At 40.7% G+C, this 19,483-nt stretch overlaps 1 protein-coding gene across 2 annotated transcripts in view; it reads right to left on the reverse strand.

The window, feature by feature from the left end:
* Positions 1–19,483, reverse strand: part of SAY1 (Ubiquitin-like superfamily protein) — a 45,756-nt gene that overhangs the window by 2,373 nt on the left and 23,900 nt on the right. For both annotated transcript variants that reach the window (XM_010280258.2, XM_088889463.1), the window contains 2 exons: positions 17,576–17,719; positions 17,105–17,161 (listed from right to left, as the gene is read on the reverse strand). In XM_010280258.2, the coding sequence (XP_010278560.1) occupies positions 17,105–17,161; positions 17,576–17,719 (201 nt within the window). The remainder of the gene's footprint in view (positions 1–17,104; positions 17,162–17,575; positions 17,720–19,483) is intronic.

Below are 19,483 nucleotides of genomic sequence, written 5' to 3' on the forward strand. Positions count from 1 at the left end.
TTTTACTCGAGCTTGAGCTCGAGCCTTGTACTACCTTGGCGAGCCGAGCTCGAGCCTCAAACTATTCGGCTCGGCTCGGCTCGAATCCACCCCTACTTGATATGAACGAAGAGGAAAGCTTCAACACATAAGCTCTTTTCTTGGAAGAACAAAAGAATATTACGCCCCTAAGACTGGACTGAAGGTAACTGGGCAGACAGCATCAACAGTCGAATTTGTGCTGACTTCCCCCTCACCAGATTTTGAGAAATCACCCCCAAACAATCAGCAAGAACAGGGAATAGAGAAAGTAAGACAGTAGGGTACCGTGAAGATGCACACAAAGGCAATAGAGAACGGTATACCCCACTCCACAGAGGCCTAATTCAGAGAATAGACCTACTGGTTTGATCTCCAACTTGGACTACCCTATTTCTTCAGTTCCTGCTCCACCTCCCATAGTTCCAGGTATGTGTGTCCATTCAGTTTTGGTCACTGATGTGTGTTCTGCCTGAAACAGATGCACCAGCTACCCAGCCCAAGGGAATGGGAAAGGAAGTTGAAGGTGGGACAGGAATGTTAGAAGGGAGGGATGCAGAGGAAAGGAAAAGGGTAGAAGAGGAAGTTGAGAGGATCTAGGGCTTAATAAATGACTTCTTTGAGGATCTTAAATTAAAGGAAAAAATAACTGAGGTGGGAATTCAAGAACCTTGTATGGAAGGAGATGTGGAAGAGGAGATGACAAAGAAGATAGAGAAGGCAAAAAAGGCGAACTCATCTTTAAGGGATAACAATTCTCAAGGGAATCAAAAGACAAAGGTGTACTTTAGGAAGAATTAAGAGAAAAAGAAAAAAAAGGAAGAAGAAAAAGACAAAAGTAGAAAGGCTAATTTCTGATGTAGAGGGTGATATTGAATTCAGAGGGAGGGGAGGCCAAAGGAGACAGTCTAAGTAGAGATGGAAGAGAAGGAGGGGTTAACATAAAGGTGAAGGAATGAAAGTTATTAGTTGGAATGTGAGAGGGCTGGGGAGTGCAAGGAAAAAGAGGGTAATAAAAGATCTAATAAAAAGGGAGAATCCTAAGTCGTGATGTTGCAAGAGACTAAACTAGCAGAGTTGGATAGGAAGTTGATCAGAAGATTGTCGGGATCAAGAGGATTAAGATGGATTGGGGCCCCTTCCTGAGGGGCTTCAAGGGGTATGGTGATTCTATGGAAAGATGAGGTATTGGAAGCAATGGAGGAGCTGATTGGCAGATACACTGTATCAGTAAAGTTTAAGAATGTGGATGACGGGTTTTCTTGGGTATTAACTAGTGTTTATGGACCAAATAGGCACAGGGAAAGAAATGAGCTTTGGGAGGAACTGTATGCAATATGGGGTTTGTGGGAGGGTGCTTGGTGTCTGGGAGAGGATTTCAATGTCATAAGGTTCTCTAGTGAAACTTCTAACCCCAATCAATCCATAACCACCAGTATGAGAAGATTTGATGAATTTATAGGCAGGTTGAGCTGAAGGAGATCTCTCTTATGCATACCAGACTTACTTGGTCCAACTTTTAGGAAAATCCATTGTGTTCAAAGCTGAACATATTTTTGTTTAATGTGGGTTGGGAAAACCATTTTTTTATCAATAACAGATTCATTCAATTCATTGAAATATCAAACTATTTACAGCAAGGAAGACAAACTCTTATCTTCCGAGTACAAGAGAAAAGGAAACAAAAGAGACAACCAAGTTACAGCATAGCCCAAAACATTGCTTCCCTTTCTATCCCTTGTTTAGCTAATCCATCAGCCAAAGAGTTAGCTGATCTCTTAACCAAACGCATCCTGATTTCCATCTCCCGCACCAGACACCTGAATTTCCTCTTTTCATTTCTGTAATTCTATAAACCGCAGTTGTCTTTGATCAGCCACCTTATCACCACCTCCGAGTCCCCTTCAATTATGAGTTTCCTGACATTCAACTCCTTGGCTTTCTGAACTCCTTCCATAACTGCCAAGATTTCAGCTCTAAGGGAATCCCCCACACCAATTGGGCCTGAGAACAGGGCAAAATGACCCCGTTCTCATCCCTAAAAACACCTCCAATCCCAGATTGTCCCAGATTCCCCCTACAACTCCCATCAAAATTTAACTTTAGGAAGCCAGCAGGTGGGGGAGTCCAAGACACCCTTATTACTGGTTTGATCTGAGTACAGTTTGCAATAGCATGTCTTCCACTGTGTAGTCTGTAAATAGCTCTAGTGATTTCAGCCACTGTACAACCCTTATGTGGATCACAGCCTTCACATCTTCAGCCCCTCTCTCATTTTCTGAGAAGATCCTAATATTTCTTTCTTCCCACAATGTCCAGCATACTGCAACCCTCAGACCTCTCCACATAGTCCCAATGGGTTGGGAGAACCATTGGGAAGATTTGGTGTCTAGAGCGTTACCTAGAGTCACTTTGGATCACCACCCCACTAGAATAGGATCAGAAATTTTTCTAAATGGTCCCACTCCCTTTAGATTTGAAAATATGTGGTGGACACACCTAGATTTTGTTCACAAAGTTGAGTGGTGGAAGGAGGACCTAAGGGGGGGTAAGGTGGGAGGGAATCAAATTCCATAAGAAGCTGCAAAGGTGGAGGGCAAAGATAAAGGAGTGGAATAGGGACCATTTTGGAAGACTTGAAGAATGGAAGCTTACCCTCACATCTCAGATTGAGGAATTGGACAAGTTGGAGAATGAGAAAGCTCTTAATGAGGAAGAAAGGGAACCAAGATGGAAATTGAAGAAAGATTTGGAGGAAGTTTTTAGTAAAGAGCAAATTTGTTGGAGACAAAAGTCAAGACATAAGTGGATAAAAGAGGGGGATGGAAATACAAAATTCTTCCATGCGATGGCCAATGGTAGAAGGCATAAGAACTTTGTGGCTATATTGGAAATTAATGGGGAAGTGATATTTAATCAGGATGAAATAGCTAGAACCTTTGTGGACCATTTCAAATCCCCTTATAGAAGACCTTTGGAGGAGAGATTGAACTTAGGAGGACTAGAGTGGCCCCTACTGGAAGAGGAGGCAGCAAGATGGGTGGAAAGGGACTTTGAGGAGGAGGAAATAAAAAATGCAATATTTTCCATGAATAGATCTAAAGCACCGGGTCCAAACGACTTCACAATGGCTTTCCATCAGGATTGTAAGGAAGTTTTGAAAGATGATTTGCTTTAAGTATTCAAGGAATTCTCAAATACAAATATTGTTAGTCGTGGAGTCAATGCTACCTTCTTAGCTTTGTTTCCCAGAAAACCTGAGGCCAATCAACCCAAGGATTTTTGACCCATTAGTTTGGTGACCGGTACCTACAAAATAATAGCCAAAGTCCTGTTTTTGAGGATTAAAGAAATACTCCCCTCTCTCATAAGTTAGTTCCAAGGAGCCTTTGTTCAAGGGAGACAAATTTTGGATCAGATCCTGTTAGCAAATGAATGTGTAGAAGAAATGAAAAGATCTAGGAAGGATTTGTATGCAAATTGGATTTAGAAAACGGGGGTTTGGGGAGAGGTGGTGCAATTGGGTATTTGGATGTGTTCGGTCTTGTCATTTATCCATCATTCTTAATGGAGTGGTAAGAGATTTCTTTCCAGGCTGTAGAGGTTTAAAGCAAGGAGACCCTCTCTCCCCTTTTCTTTTTACTTTAGTGGCAGATGTTTTTTAGTAGTCTCCTCTCTAAGGCAGATAGGGAAGATGAAGTTAAGGGATGGAGAGTGGGCAGAAACAGGGCCTCAGTTACTCACCTCCAATTTGCAGATGATATCATTATTTTCTGTGAAGAGGGAGACCCTAGGAGTGTGAGGAAACTAAAAGAACTTATTCAAAGGTTCAAAAAGGTGTCCAATCTGAAAATCAATTTGGACAAAAGTTGTGTAGCAGGGAATAATATGGAGGAGAGAGTGTCCTAAGTTTGGTCTTGGAGTGTTTAGAGTGTCAGATTACCCCTTGGCCTTTAACCTACATAGACTTCCCCTAGGAGCCAACCCTAAGGAAAGCAGATTCTAGAACCCAATTATAGAAAGATGTGGTAAGAGACTAGCCACTTTGAAGAGGAGTTACATCTCTTTGGGAGGGAGGATTACCTTGATAAGATCTACTTTGACTAACTTACCTATCTATTTCCTCTCTGTTTTTAGGATCCCTCCAAGGGAAGAAAAGAAGTTAGAAAAAAATTATGAGAGATTTCCTTTGGGAGCCAGGAGAGACAAGAAAAGACCACTTAATCAATTGGGGTATTGTGTGCAAAAGTAAGGAAGAGGGTGGATTAGGTCCTGGGAATTTGATTAAGAAAAACATAGCTCTATTAGGAAAATGGTTATGGAGGTGGTCACTTGAGCGGGAAAATTTGTGGGCTGAAGTAGTGGACAATATTCATGGGAGATTGGAAAGTGGTTGGGATGCTGGTGTATCACGCCGGGCTACTTTGGCAACACCATGGAAAGCAATCCATAACGTGCTTTTCTCAGTTCCTCAGTTTTATCAGGTACGATGCTTGTTTAGGGAACCTAATCCGTTTTGGGGAAGATATTTGGCTTGATGACCGACCCCTAAAGGACTTGTTTCCTTCCTTATACAAAATACGATGATTTCGAGCTTTTTAGTCCTTTTTACTTCACCTTTGAATCTTATTGGGATTTTGGGTTTCGAAGGGGGCTAAGGGATGAAGAAGCCTCCTGTTTGACAGAGCTTCTCTTACGATTAGAAAAAGTTTGCCTAGAACCCTCTAAACCAAACAGGAGAGTTTGGTTACCAAATCCTAAAGGTTTCTTCTCTTGTGCCTCCTTCTTTAAAACTCTTTACTAGTCCTCTTCCTCTCTGTTGTTTCCTTCGAAGGAAGTTTGGTTTCAGCCGGTCCCCCCTAAAATCAAGGCCTTTTGTTGGGAGGTGATGTATGGGAAAATTAACACTTTGGATTATTTGCAAAAGAAGAGGCCTTTTTAGAGTATTTCCCCGAATCGGTGCACTCTGTGTAAGTTTAATGGTGAATCTTGTTTTCATTTATTTATTTCCTGTTCTTTTACTGCAGAAATTTGGAAGTGGATCTTCTCTTTATTTGGGTGCAGGTGGAATATGCCATTGGAGATTAAATTGTTGTTTGATCCATCTACATTTACTTGGCCAAAGAAAAGGGGAAGAATGATGTGGAGATGTGCTAGAGCAGCAGTGGTTTGGACTTTATGGGAAGAAAGAAATGCCAGAATCTTCCAAGAGGAGAGAAGTAAGCAGAAAATTATGGATTGTGTTTTGGCTAGAACTATACATTGGCTACAAACTGTGGAGCTGTTTAAAAGTTTCTCCTTTGATGACAATTGGAGGAATTGGCTTTCAATAGCTTCTAAATCAGTACAAAAGGCTAAAACACAACTGAGTTGGACACCACCCATGGAAGGCTTCATGAAACTAAACTTTGATGGGAATAGTCGAGGCAACCCGAGACTATCTGGAATTGGAGGAACCATTAGAGACAAGGATGGGAATCTGAGAGCACTACACTCAGGACCAATGGGAAATGGAGACTCTTTAAGGGCTGAACTGTATGCAGTCCTACAAGGTGTACAGATTGCAAGAGAGATAGGGGTGGAGTGCTTGGTGATAGAAGGGGACTCCAAGGTGGTGGTGGGTTTGCTTAGAGATATAGATTCAATGATATGGTGCTATAGAAACGAATTGAAGAAATTCAAATGGGCAACACAACATATGAATTTAATCATACAATGGGTGGGAAGGGAGGCTAATTCATTTGTTGATTGCTTAGCCAAACAAGGAGTAACTAGGGATCAGTTGTATTGGACCCACTTATGATTTTTGTGCTGTTCTTTTCTTTTAAAGGGTGAGGCTGCACCTCACATCTCCGGTGGGATGCTTGTAACAATCTTTATTTTGTTCACAATGAATTCTTAATGAAATTTTATCTATCAAAAAAAAAACTATGGTACATGAGAGAAATCATCATCCATGACCATAAAAGTTCCGCAAAGAACAATATGGATAAATAATAAAGATTGGCAAAAGATTAAAAATGTAGAAAAGTTGGAAAATACAAAAACACAAAACAATAAAGTTAAAAAAGTGGGTGAAGCCAAATTTAAGGAATATAATAAACTCTATCATAAACTAAGCACTAAAGAGGGAGTAAAGTTGCAGACCAGACCGTGCCAGCCCGGCATGGCCCAAATTACACCCCTAAACCCATCACAAGAAATAGAATATCTGCTCCTATATAAAAGGAATACTAAATACAGCAAAAAAAACAAATAACAGGTTATAACCCAGGACTTCCCCAACAAGCTGGTTTCTTAACGCACCTGCCCTAGCTAAAGAATCTGCAAGACCATTAGCACTTCTGAGCATCCAGTTGAATGAGCTATCAAATAAGAAACCCAAAAAATGTGCCCATTTCACCAAAGGCCTGACTTTCCAAGGAACCACATCTTGTTGCTTCATCCAAAAGATTATAGTGGCAGTCTCCTTCAATCTCACACATTTTTCATTTCATTCACATTCATCAGATTTAACCCCTGAAACAAACGCAGTTCAGCCCTTAGAGAGGTTCCAACACCTAGGGGGCCAGAATAGCTAAGCAGAATGTGTCCATTATGATCTCTGACTACACCCCCAATACCTGATTCTCCTGGGTTCCCAAGGCTGCAACTATCAAAATTGAGTTTGGCTTTACCTTCTATAGGTGCACACCAATTGACCACCCTTTTCAGATTCCTTGTCTGAAAATCAGTAACTACTTCCCAACCTCTTAAAAGGCCAGTGAGGGAAATACCCTTGAATTCCTTACACACCAAGGCCCAATGAGCCGCTCTCATCATAGAGATCAATCAATTCCCCCACCCCTCTTGATTTCTCCTCGAAAATTCTAGCATTTCTTTCATTCCATAGCCCTCATAACACAGCTTGTCAGCTCCCTTCACACATTGCCATAATATTGTCTTTTTGTGATGCACCTCAACCAGCTTGTGCTAAACAGATCTTTGATATCTGATGGGGCCACGGAATAAAACCCAGCCAAGGATAGAAAAGTTCCCACACCTAGGATGTAAAGGAAGTTGAGGCTTCCCACTCCTCCAACAGTGGGCGCACACATGAGGGGAGAGGCACCCGTTTTTCTCCTTCCTTTGGAACCTCTCAAAGGTGTTAATGATTTGATTGGCAGCATCCCAACAGAAGACTTCTAACTTTAGGAGGAATAGGACTACCCCAAACTTCTTTTATTGGAAATGGGTTCACTTCATGAGCTGATTATAAGTTTGAGAAAAGGAGAAACAAGGACACCCATTGCCATTAACATCAGGTTTCCACACTCTCCCCTCCACCACTGAAAAACAAAGGTTGTTGAAGGATTTCAAGCAGGGAGGTCATCTCACCCATTTCCTGTTCTCTCAAAGCCCTCCTTAAACCCAAATCCTACACCCACCCTCTCCCATCCTAGAACACTACATCAATAATGGGTTTGTTTTTAAGGTTGGAGATGTTATAAATTCTTGGGAAGGCGTGACGGAAGGCATAGTCTTCCCACCGAGTGTCTTCCCAAAACTCTACCATAGAACCGGAAACATTAGCATACCTTACGTGTTGCAGAAAGGTTGGAAATCGGGCTAAATACTCTCAATTACCATATGCCACAGTGCCTCATTGTCTTTAGGAAATCTTCAGAACCACTTGCCTAGAAGAGCCAAATTTTTCTCTTTCACCCTCCCGACCCCTAGGCTACCCTCCCCTTTTACTTTGCAAACCTGCAACAGATTCATTAGGTGATCTTTGCTTTCACCTCCTGAATCCCAAAGAAAGTCTATTAATATTTCCGATTCTTTGCATGACTTTCATGGGGGCTTTGAAAGCTGACAAGAAATAAATTGGAAGGTACTAGGTAGGATAGGGCTGATTTAATTAAAAGTCAGTCTGCCACCTATTTTTTCAAAGCCAGTGTTACCTCCCTTTGAGAGGTAGGTCCCCCAATTGTCTAATTTCCTCAGAAACTTCTCAATAAGCACCTGATTCACCTCCCAAAAAAAGACACATCACAAGGATTGCCCCCTAAAGGAAGCCCTAGATAACTAATCATCCATTTCCTTATTTCACAACCCAAAATCATTGCACACTCCTCCAGTTCCCTATCCTCCATTTGTGGGCCCACCAAGCTACATTTGGCCAAATTAATCTTCAAATTTGTCACTCTTTCTGCTATCTTCAAAGTTCTCCCAAGGGCTCTCAGATCCTGAACAAGTGAACATCCCTAAACTCCCCCAAAATCAAGGTATCATCAGCAAGCTGCAAGTGAGACAACTTGGTTCAATCTGCCCACTCTAAGCCCTCTAAAAATGCTTCTCATATGCCCTCCTTAACAGCTTGTTAATGATTTCTACCACCTAAATAAACAAGATTGGGGACAATGGATCTCCTTGTCTAATACCCCTAGAGGCCTTAAAAAAAACCTTTGGAGAACCTTTAATGAGTATTGAGAAGTGGGTAATTCTTAAACGTCCCATAATCCATCTTATCCACCTTTGCTCAAATCCCATATCACTCATCACCCATTGGAGGTACCCCGGTCAACATGATCATATGCCTTTCTAAAGTACAATTTGAAAACAAAAACCTTTCCTCCGTGATTTTTTGAAATTCTCCACAACCTCATTTTCTATAAGGGTCTAATCTAAAATTTTGTCTATCTTTGACAAAAGGCCCCTATTCTAACAACACCACCAAGTGAAGCACCCTTGGCCACTATCTTGTACAGACTAGTGGTGAGACTAATAGACTTGAACTCAATTACTGAGGCTGCCCCCTCAATCTTATCTTCTTTGATTTGTAAGCCTTAAGGGTGCAGTTACACTTCTTCTAACTGTTCCTTGAAGGTTTATTAACTAATTCCATGTTTTCAGAAAATTTCCATGATTTTTTAGAATATCCCTAAAATGTTCTCCTCTATGCGTGGCAAAGTCTCCATCAATATCAAAATTATGAACCAGGATTGAGATTTTTTTATCATTAACAGAAACTTTTTATTAATTAGAGAAAAAGATATTACAAGGGAAGCAAAGGGGAGAAAACAAAATCTCTTAACCCTCCCCAAGAAGAAAACAGAAAACAATTGCAACACTGACCAAAATAATTGTTCCCTTCCCACCCCTTGATTAGGCAGAGCGTCTGCAAAGGAGTTAACAGTTCTCTTCACCCATTGAAGCTAAATCTCTATTCCCCAAGCTACCCATTCAAACTCCCTTTTTTCATTAGCAAATTTCCAAAGATTACTATTCATCTCTTGCAGCCATCCTATAACCAGTTTCAAGTCTCCTTCAACAATTAGCTTTTGAATATTCAACTCCTTGGTCTTCTTTACCCCTTCCATCACCGCCATGACCTTGGCTCTAAGAGAATCACCAACCCCAATAAGACCAGAAAACATTGCAATAATTTTCCCCTCTTCATCTCTAAAAGTCCCTCCTATGCCTGAAGGCCCCAGGTTGCCTTCACTGCTTCCATTGAAGTTCAGCTTGATGAACCCTGGAGGCTGGAGCTGGTGTGGACCAAAGGGGGCTGGCTTTCACTCAGACTGATGCTGAAATAGCCACTTTCTCCCAGTTAGTAAACAACAAACTTGTAGGTTCAAACAACTCCAGAGATTTTACCCACTACAAAACTCTAATGGTCACTGCTTCAATGACAGCCTCTTTGCTCATTTCCTTTTCAGAGAATATCCGTGAGTTCCTCTCTCTTCCCATATTGTCCAACAAATGACAGATCTTCGACATCTCTACAATACTTTGCCCCTTTTCTTAGGCCACCTAAGGAAAGAAGAAGCAAATAGTCTCATATGCTTGGTCCAGGAGTCCATCTCATAAAAGGCAAGAAGGAAACCAGGATTGAGATAAATCAGTTGGAAAGCTAGAAAAAATAGGATGATAAATGAATGTATTTAAAGAAACATAGGAGTAACTCCAATAGGTGATAAAATGAGGAAAGTATCCTAAGATGGTTTTGGCACATGCTGAGAAGACCATTTACAGGCTATAGCACCAGTAAAAAGACGTTAGATTTCACAAGTTGAAGGGGCTAGAACTAGAAGATCTGGGGGAAGACCAAAAAGGACATGGACTGAAGTAGTGAAAAATGATTCAAGGACCCTTTTTTATCAGCAAAGAAAATTTTATAGTACTAAACAGAATGGAATGGTGGAGCAAGATTCACATACCAGAAACATGGCTGGGACAAGACTTAGATGATAATGATGATGATTACCATTTTGCTTGAATACGATCTATATGAGTTTAGAATAAAACATCAAGGACATCAGAATAGTATTTCCTCTGCATACATATTTGATGCAGGAGCATACCAAGGCATTTAAATTAGTTCCACACTCCAAAGTGCAAACCAGCCTAAATTTGCCACTCAATGGACCATTACTTGGGCCTCTAAATGGTTCAGTCATATCCAAACCTATAAAAGACAAGTTGAACATTAAGCCTATAGTGAAACCCATACAAAAGCCCAAGCCCATAATATCCAAACCCATACACAAGACAAGCCAATAACCAGTCCAATAAATAAGCCCTAGGACTGCAAACTGATCAAATCAGATAGTATATACCTAGGGGCCATTTGATAACATCTGAAGTTACCGAACTGAATGACTTATTCTGTGTTATTTAGTGGACTAAATATTCAAGGGTGTAGTAATCTACACAATTTCAATTTCAACCAATAAGGAGTCCACAACCTCCTTAAAAACTTATTCACTCAAAGTCTCAAAGACAAAGCAATAAGATTTACAGTCATGCTACTTCACTGTTATAAAACAGTGTACTAGATCCAAATTCAATTTGTTTGTATTTAGATTCTAATGATCAAATTGGATATAATCCATCCGATAGATCGCATTTGATTGAATTCCATTAATAAAACAAACCAAAAATAATAAAATATCATATATTATTAACAAAACAACTAATAAAAAGCCTTTTTAATTGTATATTGTTAAAGATTAATCAGTTTTATGATGTTTTTATGAGTAGATGTTTTATGTTAGTTGTTAGATAGGAGGTGGGGACCACATTAGTTATGTGAGACCAAATTTTATTATGTTTTTGTGTCTCATATATGCTGTTTTATGTCTTGCCCCCTATAAGGGCATAGTTGTCTATGTACTGCTCTATTATTTTTAGTATAAATAATAAGTGAAGGGGGCGGCCAGATTATTACTCTCCTTTCTTTTCAACTTCTCTTCTTCTCCTTCTCTCTTCCTTCTTTCTTCAAGAAACTCCTTTTATTTTATATTTTTTAATTCAGCAAGCTTTCTACTTGGTATCAGAGTGGCGGCTAGGGTTTCTAGAAGCATTCTCATGCAGCCCTAGATCAGCCGACTGCATGAAGTAATAAAGGGCTGATCGATCCGCTGTAGATTGTCCAGTTCTTGGATTTTTTGGTAGGATCAAGTCATCAAGAAGGTGATCTATTGTTCGGCATCAAAATCAGGAAAAACTGGAGTACGGGGAAGAGTCCCAGAAAAGTTAGACTCTTTGTTTTTTATCTGATCTTGGGCGGCCAGGTATTGTTAGCTTTATTTTGATTTTCTGAAGAGTGGTTTGGTTTCTGGATTTTTCTAAGCCTCCTGGAGTGATCGATTCACTCATCTCTGTTGGGAGACGTGGGGAGGAGAGAGATTTCTCTCCATCTAGGGTTTTCTTCTTCCAGAAGGGTTTGTTTCTGTGTGTGATATTAAACTGTTTCTAAAAGGTTTCCAATCTATTTTTTCTTACTGTTGAACTGTTTGAAGTAAGATGGAGAGTTGGAATACCGAGATGAAATCTACCGGTACTGTGGGACTGGGTGTTGGAGGTAGTAGTGATATTCTTGGATCTGGGATCATTACTACAGTAAACTTGATAACACAAATTATTTGGAGTGGGCACAATTAGCTAAGATGGCTATTGGTGCCCGTGGAAAATTAGGGTATCTCACTAGGGAGGAGAAGAAACCTGATACAGACTCTTCCCGATGGGTGTAGGAGAATTACATGGTAATGTCCTGCCTGTGTAATTCTATGTTACCTCATATTGCAAAAAATTTCCTATGGGCTAATACTGCTAAGGAGATTTGGGATGGAGTGACTGAAACCTACTCTCATAAACAAAATGAAGCCAAAGCCTATCAGTTAAGGAATCAAGTGATAAGTATGAAACAAGGAGAAAAACCTCTTGTTGTGTATTTCTTCATGCTGAAAACCCTATAGCAGGAAATAAATCACTTAGAAACTGTGGTATGGGAAAGTGTAAATGATGCAGCAACCTATCACAAACTAGTAGAGAGGAATAGGGTTTTTCAATTCTTGGCAAGGCTGAACCCTGAATTCGACATTGCTAGGCAGCATATTCTTTCTAGGGAGGGTGTGACACTCTCTCAAGCCTATGCCTTTGTTTCTGGAGATGAGAGTAAGAGGATGTAATGCTGAGATAGCCTAGGATCAACCAGTCGGCTATGGCTGGTACAACAAAACCTAAGCCGAATGGAGACATGGGGAGTAGTGAAACTAGAAGGGAAGATAAGGACTTGGTGTGTGATTATTGCAAGAAGCCTACGCATACTAAGGACACTTGCTGGAAGCTTCATCCAAATCCTATGCCTGCCCGGATAAGGAACAAAAAGGGAAATGCAAATGTAGCCACTACAGGAGACTCTTCAATCCCTCTTTCCCAAACTAATTGGGAATCCATTGCAGTAGCAGCAGTGAGGACGGAATTGGAGAGGTTTGGACAACTTATGAGTAAGAAAGATTCACCTAGCACTAGCCTTCCAGATAGACAACAGAATGCAGGAGCCAACTACACCTCTTCCTTTGCACATACAGGTAGTTCATATGCAACTGCAAATCTTGCATCCACTTCAGGTAACGAGGGACCTCCCTGGATTATAGACTCAAGAGCATCTGAGCACATGACTAATGCCCCTACCCTTTCAGTTCCTATCAGTTGTGTTCTGGTAGAGACAGAGTCTCTACGGGAGATGGTTCACATATTCCCATTGCTGGGAAAGGGACAGTTAGAGCGACCAATGATATAACTCTGTCTTCTATTTTACATGTCCCTAAACTTCATACCAACCTACTGTCTGTTAGTTCTTTGACAAAGAATTTGAATTATTCCGTGACCTTGCTTCTTGGTAATTGTGTTTTGCAGGATCTGGAGTCAAAGAAGATGATTGGGAGTGGTCGTGAAGTGAATAGAGTCTACCTTCTGGATGAGATTCTAAGACATCAGGGCCATCATGTTAGCAGTAGCAGTAATAGTGGGTTAGAGTCCGTGAACCAGATTATGCTCTGGCACAATCGCTTGGGACACCTCTCTTTTAGTTCTTTGAAATGTCTTTTCCCAAAGTTGTTTGAGAGTTGTCAATTAGGAAAGCATTGTAGACAGTCTTTTAAACCAAGTAATAAAAAAAGTACTTTTGCTTTTAATATTGTTCACACTGATGTATGGGGGCCATATCATATCCCTTCCATGGGAGGATTCTGTTATTTTCTCTTGCTTGTGGATGATTATACACGACATTCTTGGATATATTTGATGAGATCACATGATGAGGTTCCTAACTTGGTACAACAATTCCACCAGATGGTTCTCACACAATTTGGAGTGAGAACTAAGGTTTTTAGATCAGATAATGCCAGAGTACTTTGAGAAGGACCTCACCACGTATCTCCTAGAACATGGGGTAATTCATCAGAGCAGTTGTGCATATACGCCACAACAGAATGGAGTTGCTGAGAGAAAAAACACACATTGTGAAGGTGGCAAGGAGTCTTATGGTGTGTGCTTCAATTCCTATGCAGTTCTTACAGCCGTGCATTTGATTGTGTCCCTTCACGGACTTTGGAGTTTAAGGTGTCATTTAGTTTGCTTTTTCCAGATTGGGAGATATTTCATATACCTCTAAGCGTTTTGGTTGTGTTTCCTTAGTTCACTCTTGGCCATCATCGCAAGAAATTGGATCCTAAGGCCAAGAAATGTGTTTTTCTTGGGTATGCTCAGAACCAAAAGGGGTATTGTTGTTATGGCCCAGTGTCGAGGAGCAGATTTGTCACAATGGATGTTACCTTCTTTGAATCCACCTTCTTCTCGAGTGATTGTCCTCTGGGGGAGAGTTTTGGGGAGAACTCACAATATGTTCCTCTTCCTGTTTCTTTGGTGCCTTCATCAGTTCAGCCAGCACCTGCACCTCCAGTTTCATTTCCTGAGCCACTACGGGCAGCCTCACAGAAATATCAGCGCTAGCAAATGATGGTTGACTCCACACATCCTCAACCCACACCACTCTCTATCAGTCCTTCTGAAACTCCAGATTCGGCAGATACAGTTCCAGGTATCCCTCTTGAGCCTGAGCCTGTTATATTTTCTTATGATAATGTTCATGTCCCTAACACCATTGTTGCAACTGATCCCACTGATCTTGATCTTCCCATTGCACTTCGTAAGGGGAAGAGAAAGTGTACAGCCCATTGCAATTCACACCATCTTTCCTACAGTGCCTTATCACCCTCCTACCGTGCTTTTCTTTCTTCCCTGGATTTTATGTCTATACCCAAGAATGTTACTGAGGCTCTCTCCAAACCTGAGTGGAAAACAGCCATGCAAGATGAGATGGATGCTTTGGTTAAAAACCAAACTTGGGAAATAATTTATCTCCCCCCAGACAAGGAGACAATCGGATGTAGATGGGTATTCACAGTGAAGTATAGGGTTGATGGCAAGATGGAGAGATACAAGGCAAGGTTGGTAGCAAAAGGGTATACTCAGACCTATGGTGTTGATTATCTGTAAACCTTTGCACTAGTAGCTAAGATGAGTTCAATTCGTATCCTTCTATCTCTAGCAGCCACATATTCATGGCCTTTGTTCCAGCTTGATGTCAAAAATGCCTTCCTCAATGGTGATTTACAGGAGGAGGTATATATGGACATTCCAGCAGGCTTTTATGAGAATGTTGGTAAGGGTAAGGTGTGTAAACTCGGAAAATCTCTGTATGGAATGAAACAGTCACCTAGGGCTTGATTTGACAGGTTCAGAGGGGCACTCATCCGTTTTGGATACACACAGACACAGTCTGATCACACTCTCTTTGTGAAGAGGAGAGATGCTCTGGTGTCAATGTTGATTGTGTATGTAGATGATATAGTGGTGACAGGAAATGATCTGGAGGAGATTGATGATCTCAAAAAATCATTGCAACAAGAATTTGATATCAAAGATCTTGGTGAGCTCAAATACTTCTTGGGGATTGAAGTTGCAAGATCCAAGCATGGGATCTTCATTTCACAGAGGAAGTATGTACTTGACCTATTGCGAGAGACTGGGAAGCTGGGGACCAAACCAGCAGACACTCCTATTGATCCAAATCACTGAATTAATGGTGTGGATGGTGAGTTGGTAAAGGATGTGGGGAGATATCAAAGAATGGTGGGTCGATTGTTGTATTTGTGTATGACACAACCAGATATTTCTTATGTTGCCAGTGTTGTGAGTCAGCACATGCATGCACCTCGGGTTCAGCACTGGGAAGCTATTGAGAGGATACTTGAATATCTGAAAAAGCACCCTAGTAGAGGCATTCTTTTCTCAAATCATGAAAATCTAAAGCTAGAGTCCTATACAAATGCAGACTGGGCAGGATGCTTAGATGACAGGAGGTCTACATCAGGAGTGTGTACCTTTGTAGGTGGAAACTTGATCTCCTGTAAGAGTAAGAAGCAAGCGGTTGTGGCAAGGTCAAGTGCAGAGGCTGAGTATAGATCCATGGCACATGGTGTCACAGAACTTCTTTGTATTAGATCTCTTCTGAGTGAGATTGGGTGAAAGCAGAGGAACCTATGATGTTATACTATGACAATCAGGCTGCAATCAATATTGCCCACAATCCAATTCAGCATGATAGGACAAAACACATTGAAGTTGATAGACACTTTATAAGAGAAAGGGTAACAACCGGAGAAGCCTGTTTGCCTTATGTCTCTTCAGAGTTGCAATTGGCTGATGTTCTCACTAAAGAGGTGGCAAAGAACAAGCTTGAATATGATCTACGCAAGTCGGGAATGTGTAACATTTACTCCCAACTTGAGGGGGAGTGTTGAAAATTAATCAATTTTATGATATTTTTATGAGTAGATGTTTTATGTTAGTTGTTAGATAGGAGGTGGGGACCACGGTAGTTATGTGAGTCCAAATTTTATTATGTTTTCGTGTCTCGCATATGTTGTTTTGTGTCTTGTCGCCCTATAAGGGCATAATTGTCTTTGTAATGCTCTATTATTTTTAGTATAAATAATAAGTGAAGGGAGCGGCCAGATTATTGCTCTCCTTTCTTTTCAACTTCTCTTCTTCTCTTCTTCTCCTTCTCTCTTCCTTCTTTCTTCAAGAAACTCCTTTTATTTCATATTTTATAATTCAGCAAGCTTTCTACTTATATCATGATTAAATTGGACCGAAAACTACTTTCAGACTTAAACCTATGACTCTTTTAGTAAATAGACAACATTCAATTTCAAACCAACTTTACCAATAGATATAATATAAATTTTATGTAGATACGAGCATATATATTTAACTATTACTAGATTTGACAGAAATCTGAATCCAAATTTGATCGAATTATATATAGAGAGAACTCAGTTCACCCTTAATAGGATAGAATCATAGAATCGAATTAGAATTTGGACAAATTGATACAATTTGCGGCCCTAATAAGCCCATACCTAAAACTGGATCAACGATTTGTTCCATATCAGGATCCCATGACTCAAAACACAAAACCCACATCCATAATCCATTACCAGCCAATCCATAAATATTGAAAACATAATAAACAATTATTACATCTTTCCATGAGCCTTGCCAAAACCAATGCTTAAAAGTACGAAGTGCAAGCATACATGTGTGAATAAGTGCTAGATGCTCAATACAAACTATATACCCTAAAAAGGTTTACCAAGGCACGAGGATACTAATTCAACAGGTACTTGAATATTCAATGCATATTTAACCTTGAATTTAGAGAAGGTATGATGCACAAAAGAAAAATTACCAGTCTGTACGTGCCAGGCTTAACCACTCTACCCACATCAATGAAATCAAAAAGCAACTGCAATGGACCAAGAGAAAAGCATCAGTCAAATTGAGCCAAGAGAAGATGCAATGAAGCTTCTAACTGGAAAATTTCCACTCATAACCATCTCAAAGAAGTGGTGACCACCCACCATCTCAAAGCAAAGTAATTAACACAACTGATAGAACTAAAATGCACCACTCTCTTCAGTCTTTAAGCCACTTCTTTTATCAGAAAGATGCAAAAGATGTAGAAAAAAACTATAAAACTGAAGATACTTTGGCTCATCGTAAACTCATTGAAGTGTTCTTTGTCATCTCCAGAAATTAGCATCAGTAGAGTACCAACATTTTTTTCTATTTTTATGAATATTTTTTTCTTTTTTGGGAACAGGCAGACACAATTTCCTTTCTTGAACATATGCAAAAGCATACAAATGCTACAATATACCTGCAGGTTGTCAGACTTCAGAAAACGACGACCACGACGACTTCCATCTGGCATCCGGACAAGAAGAGTCACAGCATTCTCATCATCTGAAGGAGGTTCTTGAGGAAGAGAAGCTTCTTTGGCAGCTATAAGTCTCTCAAATTCCTATTATTCATGACAGGCATGGTCAAACACTACTTAAACCAGACAAAAAAAATATAAACTAGTTCATTTCCCTTCCAAAGAGGAGCTCTCTTTCCTTTCAAGAAGGCACTATCACACTAGGTACAATTTCGTAACCAATATCAACAAATGGAAATTAGAAGTTAAGATTATCTAAATCGTTGAAGACAAAAACAAGATGCAACTACAATCACAATGTGAGTGGCAAACCATATCTTAGGCACCAGAGAGTGATTGAGAAGTTTAGAAAAATTTTAAGTAATATAACCATCGGAAATTTAAGCAATATAGGCAACTATAAAGTACAAATTTGGCCAGTAAGCATTCCAAAACCAAAATTCTTAACTGCACAGAACTGCAAGCTTGTCATCACTCAACATGCCCTAAAGTAAGAAAATATTTAAAATTTTGAATATAGGAACTAGTTTGCCCTTCTCTTCCTACATAGTTTGCTTGGTGCTTTCCGATTTCAGCAAAGCATCTTCATCTTTTAGAGGAGTGGCAAGTTGCAAATATGACTAGGAAAGGGAAAGTCTGCTGGTTGGCTGTCCCAGCTGTGGTTACATGGGCTATATGCCTATATGGTATGGAAGGAACACCAGAATTTTTTAGGAGAAATCATCAAGAGAATCAGGGGTGATTAATCTTGAAGTAGAAGTTTTAAAAAGTTGACTATCTGGACACAATGTATTTAAGGATGATATATTCTCTGCTTCTTTTTTGGGGGTGGATTTATTTGGGGGTCCTTAAAAGGCATATACATGTACAACATCTTGCTGTACAGGACCATACTTTTGAAATATAATACATTATACTCCTTTCAAAGGAAACAAAAATGATGTAATTTTAAGAAGTACAATCATACAATGACCCAAGACAACCAAATAACAAAGGAGACACTCGATACCCAAAAATGAGAACATTATACGAGAAGATATACAGAACATCATCATGTTTTTGAAAAAGATGAGGTCTTGTTGTATTAATGATCAAAAATGTATATGACACCCTCTGTACAAAGAGATTCCGTGTTATGGGCCCGAGCGTAAGATCGCGTCACGGGTCGTTCCACGGCAGGAACCCCTGATCTTCCCTTGCCTTTGGCCTTGCGCACAGACCCTATTTTGCCTATCTAGTGGGTGATTTGTCCAAGAGACCACCCGAACTCTCCCTTGGGGTGATTTGTCCAAGAGACCACCCAAACTCTCCTCACTCTTTTCTTGGCTGGAAAACTGAATAATGTTTTATTTCAATTCGTAGCTCCTTAAATAGGAGATTACAGAAGGAAATTCCTAATTAAACTCAAACTCCAACTTGAACTCAAACTCCTAATTACCTACTCCTAATGGTAACTCACTCTTACTTAAGATAAGATAAGGATAAGATTAGATAAGGATAAGGGATAAGGGATAAGGGATAAGGTAAGCTGGTGGCGAGTTGGCATATTCAGATAAGGATGGGCCCACCCCTATGAGCTGTCGCGTGGGCCCCGCCCTGCTGCTGCTACCGGGTGCATGCGCGCGGCCCATGGTGCCCTGTCGCGCGTGCGGGCGCGCAGTGCTGCTGCAGCGCAGTGCAGGCGCGCGCCTCATGGTATCGCTGCCTTGCGGCGCCGGCGTGTGCGCGGTGCGTGCTGCCGTGCGGTGCGCGCTGCTGCCTGGCGGTGCGTGTCGCGCGCCATGGTGCCGCTGCCGTGTGGTGTCGGGCGTGTGCGTGCAGCGCCCTGTCGGGCGGTATGTGCCGCGT

This window comes from Nelumbo nucifera, chromosome 6 (assembly GCF_055504915.1).
Source record: "Nelumbo nucifera cultivar China Antique chromosome 6, China Antique-T2T, whole genome shotgun sequence".
NCBI lineage: Eukaryota > Viridiplantae > Streptophyta > Magnoliopsida > Proteales > Nelumbonaceae > Nelumbo > Nelumbo nucifera.